Genomic DNA, 5,966 nt, shown 5'->3' on the forward strand with positions numbered 1-5,966 from the left:
ATGACCACATGGACAGAGGAGGCATGGAAGTCCCAAATGGAGGAGTGATGGCGTTGATGCATTTGCCTAAACAGCTGTGATTAGTGACGCCGGCGTTTGACCAATTCCATGGTTCCAGTTTCTTCAGCAGCTGGACAAGATCGCAAAGTGGGACAAAAGCCAAATAAGTAAGTAAGAAACGTATGTTTTATTGCCGCAGCGGAAAATATCTCGTTACGAGCTACAGTACAACACTTCTATGTAGAAGTCACATAGTAGCTCATGAATGCAAAGTAAGTAAAACGTATGTAGCGTTTTATAGTAGTTCTGCAAAAAAACAGCTTTTGTTTACCGATTGAAATTAATCATGATAGACATCTGTTCAACAGCACGGATATTTTATTATTTCTAGTGTATAACTGCATAGGCAATATTCTGTGTACATCTCTTTTTTCATGTATAGTTGATTCATTTGCTATCTCCCTATTGATTTGGTTAGAAGGCAGAGAAGCGCATTATTTGAACTCTGTACTTTATAATATTTATAAACGTTATCATACACAAACACATCAAGAGCATCGCCTATCTATGAGAAGATTCAATTATATACTTTTGATTCGTCTTTGCTGCGAGAGCGATATCAAGACCAGAACTTAGGGAAACTATTCTTGATATCGTCGCCACATCACATGAACGTCCGGTAGAGCACAATAACAGAGTCGTTACGGTTAAGCTTGAACATTTTGGTTTGTTAATTAGACAAATGAGTTGATTAATACAACATTAAACACATCACTTACGAAAGCATTGTTTAGGTACCAGTAAAATTTTGTACGGTTAACGATACCAAAAACATTCAGTGCACAAACGTAAACCAATCGGAATTTAGCTTCGGAAAAGAACATTCTCCAGCCATTTGTTTCCTCTATGTCTTTCTATCGGAGACGATTTTTTGGTTTTCCTCCCACATAAATCGGTCGTTGGAATCCTAAATCGAAAAGATATCGGTCACCGATTTCATTATAATACTGTTATTGCACACGAAGACAAGAACGGAGACCATCTCCAGAATGTGACACGTGATCGTCGTTCGTTTGGAACTCAAGAATAATCAAAATTAATGAATGCGATTGATCATAGCCGAACGGTGGTCTGGAATTGCATAATGAGTAAAATAATCAACACATTCATAACAACTTAAAAAGGTCGACTTAAAACATCCTAGGTTAAAACAGGTTTGAGAATGTGAGCCAGGCACACGAACTTAAGGACACCTTTGGGTTGACTACCGTATATATGCCCTCGTATCACGGTACAAAAATGGTAAAATTGAGAAAAAAAACAACACATTGCGATATATCTAAACAGAATCAACAATAAAACAGCAGCTAATCTCATAGCTTTAGGAGACCGACTAAAAGGAACATTATCTGTCGTCTGCAAAGGGTTTGATTGGTGGCAGAATTATTAGAGGTCCCACGAAAAGAGATGATGCTTCACGAGCATATCCCGAACGCCGTCCTTGAGCGGCTGACTCTGTACTGCTTCCCGCTTGGCCGGGAGCTCCCAGTTTGGGTTGAGGTTAAACGCGAACTGTGAGAGCAACCGCAGTTCGCACTTGATCTGCACCCAACCGGGCGAGTAGACGAAGCTCCACGGTTGGTACCACTTTTGCACGATCTCCGTACAGCTGCAGAGCGCCTCGAGCCACAGGTGCAGCACCTGCTCATTCAGCCCTAGGCAGATCAGCGAACGTAGCTTCACGTCCATCTGGGCATGCGCCGCATCATGCGTCTGGTTGACCGACTGCACGCAACGGTAGAGCAACTCCTCGGGTGTCAGTACCTTGCCGTCTTCGTCGAGGCGGTAGGTCTTACATAGCACCAGCCGCGAATACACCGACTCGAAGTCTTTCTCTACTTCGCGCGTGGCCGCCTCCTCGATGAACAGCCACGGATGGCACGGTCCACCGAGAAAGGACGGCCGTTTCATGCCGTGCTCGAGCACCTGCTTGATCGTGGGTGCCAGTGTCCCTCGTACCAAATCCGTTACCGTCTCCGAGATTGCGTCGTCCCCAGCGCAACTGTACTGTTTGCTTCGTTCGTCCAACAGTTCGACAAACTTGGCCGGAAACCAACCACGCAGACCGTTCAGTTCACCCACCCAGCAGTGTTCGTCCTTCTGGCTTACGATCGTGATAATGTCGTTCTTGCGGAAACCAAGCTCGTCATCGTCGTGGCGCTCGAAGTCATGTAAAGCCTTCGCTCGCCGGCTGCGCGTCCGCGACACGTTGATGTAGTTCTCGTGGTCCTTGGCGTGGCTGTCCATCCCATAGTCCGCGACCATTTTGATGTGCGCGGCCAGCTTCGGTTCGATCGCGAGAAAGTGTCGGGCCACCTTGAGGATCGCCTCGCGCAGGTCCACCAACTGCTCGGTTGTACGAATGTTTTTGCACTTCAGCTCGTCGTCACCTTCGGCCCCGTTTCCGAAGAGAATCGTCTGGAGCATGGATTTGGATTTTTTCATCTGCCGGCGAGCAAGCTGCTGTTTGGGCAGGTTGGAAGCCGCCTCCGGGTTGCCCACCAACCCACCTTGATCGGCCATCAGGTAAGCGAGGTGCCGTCGGCGATGCGTCTCGATGACCATGGGCGACAGGGAACCACCGACCTCGAGTGATACCGCGAACAAATGCTCGACGTCGTCGATGTCGCCCGGCAGGTCCGACAGGGAGTTGAAAATTTGAGCCGAATTTTCTAAGCTCTTCACGTTGGGCTCTTTGATCTTGAGCAGTGCCAGTGTCAGCTGGAACAGCACAATCGAGCCGTCGTAGAAGAACCAGTCCCAAATGCGTAGCAGGATCTTCATGTGTACGACACTGGCGAACAGCGTCAGGAACCAGTGGAGCGTGATCAGCGACAGTTCGATGTCGTGGCTCTTGAGCGTTTCGTCCACCGCCGTGAGGTAGTTTCCGATAAGCGTCTGCATGACCCGCTGGTCGGCCTGGATTCCGAGCAGCGTGGATGAATAGTAGGAGGCGGGCAGCAAATCTTCCACAATCGTAGCCATCATCCAGAAAGCGTCCTCTTCTTCAAGCAGTAAAAGCAACGAGGCAGCGATGACGCCCGTTCCCTGGCAGTAGCCAATGTCCGGATAAAGCCATGCAATTCCGCGCAGAATGCGCCTCAGACGGGGTACCCCAGTTCCGTTGAGAGAACTAAAGCACGCGTTCGTGGGCATGATACGCAGCAGGTCCTTCTCGATTTGCTTCGACGTCATGAGCTGGTCGTTCGAGGACGCCTTCACAATTTCCTGGTAACTCGTTTCACACTTCAGCTTCTTTTGCAGCGCTCCGGACAGTCGCATCCACATCTGCGGTCGTAACGAGTGCGGGATTCCCGCGCGGACCATCGTGCGGAGCTTCTCCGTGCGGGGAAGGACTACATCGACGCTTTCCCACGTTAGCTCAGTCGCTTCCTTATTGTGCGAGAACTCCAGGTGTGCAATCCACTGGAGGCGCTGAGCCGGATCCTCGATGAACGGAATGCTGAGCAGTTTGTTCGAGCTTTGCTCCGGACCGTCCTCCTCTTCGACGCGGAAGCCAAACTCGTCAAAGCGATAGTCGGGTTGGTGGTTCGGTGGCTCGTCCGGATCCGGTTGGCCAAGCTTCGTCAGGATGTCCTGCGGCCACATGGAAGGAGTGAGGGCTGAAAAAGGGCCACCAGCCGTTGGACGGACTCCTTCAGCGATGTGCAACCCTCCAAGGGCCAGTTCTACCAGATCAGTGTCATCTTCCGAGTTCGCCGTTTCCAGCTTTCGCTATAAATGCACACAGAGGACGACAATTGAGTACAAACGGTAAGATGGAGCAATCACTCAAGGCTTAGGCACTCGTACCATATGTTCCTCTCTGCCAACGTAGCCTTCATGGTCGCGTGAACCGAAAAATGACATTGTTTCCACGAATGGTATCTACTTTGCGTGAGGACACTTTTTTTTATCGTGGCGAAGCCCTTGGGTGAAACACAAGGTTCCCCAAGGATTCGTCGTAACTAGTCGGCACCTCCGGAGTAAGCCAGAGAAAACACTAATCTACACAACGTCAACACACAAACCTAACACAACACAAAATTTCCCACATCATTTTCTTCTTGTTCTTTTTCTGCGTGGTAGGACCACAGTTCGATTGCGAAAATCAAGACTGGAGGTACTCTCTTAGGTTTTCCGAGAATATGCCAGGACCAAAATCTTATCTTATTCACGAACTGGACGAAATAGACCATATGTCCTGTTTTCGTATGCTGCCCTTGAGCTCAAAGAGTGCAGAAATTAGCAATTTTGTTGAAACTTTTGTAAACAATTTCCAGCTTTGTTTTGAACAGATAGCCGATTTTGACGTTATGGTTGAAGTTTTCCTCTTTACAAATAGTACCTCTCAACCGTATATTGGATGCAGCACATCGTAACGGATCGTTAGCATTGAATATTTGTTGTTAGAAGCATAGAAATCATCACAGGCTAAATTTTGTTCTTGACAATTGCTCTAATAGGTTCTGCAACTTGAGAAAAATCATTTTTATGATAACGTTGATCATATGATAGTTCATATGATCGGAATTGCATAATTTGCACGTTTGCTCTTTTGTTATTCTATGGCATGTAAATTAGTATCATAAAAGCCATTATAATCTCAATCATTTGGATTACAATTCGCTCGCTAGGGTTTTTGCCAACGATCTAGGCAAGGATAAGTTCAAAATAAATCCCACAATAGTATATCAGGGCTGTCAAACTTTTGTAATCATCTTCTGGTAGGCGCATCGGGTGCCAAATCAAATGTAATCTTCCGTTTCATTTATTAGCTCAAGAAAAACGATCGTTTCATGTAATAGAATGAAAAATAGGATCATTTATATCTCCATCCGTCTAAACATTTCGAGTGGAGTCATATAAGCATCGTTTTGTGTCAATTTATTTGAGGTCAAATCTAGAAGATTGTCTGATGTTCGAAAATCATGCTTCGGTGTTCTAAAGCATTATGTTAGTATCGGAAATTTAACAGTGTATTTCGTGTTGTTCTTGCGATAACGATGGATTTTACGTTCTTTTTTTTTCTTATAGTATGATTTTGTTAAAAACGACAGTGCACTAAGGGACAAAAGGCTACGATCCTGCCGCCGAAACTGTCAAACGACGTTTCCAGCGACCGAACAGCCGTGGCGGCGCTTGACAGTGGCAGCGGTGTGTGTGCGTGTGTGGTGATGTTTGTGTAAACGCACTTGTCAAACGGCAGTCCAATATGGCGGCCAGAAAATCGCTATGAACGCCACCGTCGCAGAATTGTGCGAAAGCAAGTCGCGCGTCTCAGGAGAAAAAGTGACCCAAGTGTGCTAAAGTCAGCAATCGCAATCCCACCCGGGGCGCCGTGTTCGCGGTTTGCGCGTTGTACGTATTTTCCGTTGGTGGTAGCACGTGAAATAAAGCCGTTCCAGCAAACGCAGCTACTGCACGAACCGAAAACAAGCGCTGCGTGAAGAAGAAAGTGTCTCGCAGGGTGCAGGGAAGGGAAATCGCGCGCGCGTCCCCCCCCCACGCCCGGCCGTCTCGTCGTGCTTGTTGTGCAGCTCGGGTGGGTCCGTTTTTCCAGCACTGCATTTTGTGTCCCCCGTCCGAAGGCTTGAACCCCTGAGATCCAGTGCCGTTCCAGAAGCTGGCACCCCTAAACGGCAATCCCAGACCATCGGTGGTGCATCGTCGCTGCCGCTGCCGCCGCCGCGCCTATCGCGGATTTCGCGGAGACGGCGCCGCGGTGCGTGAGAAAAAATTTCAGTGAGACCGAAGAAAAAGAAAACGCATCTTCCACGCGTCGTCAGTGGTGGAAATGTTGGAAAAGTGCGGCGACAGACGGTGACGGTGGAAAACTGCGGGAAAACGGCCCCAAAAACGGTCCGCATATGTGAGCAGGGCGGCGGAGCGCGATAAGAGATTGG

General features: G+C 48.2%; 1 protein-coding gene across 1 annotated transcript; it reads right to left on the bottom strand.

Moving 5' to 3' along the window:
* Positions 1–1,446: 1,446 nt before the first annotated feature.
* On the bottom strand, positions 1,447–3,930 carry LOC128720891 (small G protein signaling modulator 3 homolog). Its single transcript, XM_053814589.1, has 2 exons — positions 3,874–3,930; positions 1,447–3,795 (listed from the first exon to the last, which is right to left on the bottom strand). The coding sequence occupies exons 1-2, from the start codon at positions 3,928–3,930 to the stop codon at positions 1,447–1,449; spliced, it is 2,406 nt and encodes an 801-aa protein (XP_053670564.1).
* Positions 3,931–5,966: the final 2,036 nt, after the last annotated feature.

The sequence above is a fragment of the Anopheles nili genome, chromosome 2 (genome assembly GCF_943737925.1).
Source record: "Anopheles nili chromosome 2, idAnoNiliSN_F5_01, whole genome shotgun sequence".
NCBI classification, from domain to species: Eukaryota; Metazoa; Arthropoda; class Insecta; order Diptera; family Culicidae; genus Anopheles; species Anopheles nili.

Coding starts and splice junctions, on each gene's coding strand:
- LOC128720891 (XM_053814589.1), bottom strand. CDS start 3,930: ATGTCATTTTTCGGTTCACGCGACCATGAAGGCTACGTTGGCAGAGAG. Junction 3,796..3,873: donor TTGGCAGAGAGGAACATATG/GTACGAGTGCCT, acceptor GTGCATTTATAG/CGAAAGCTGGAAACGGCGAA.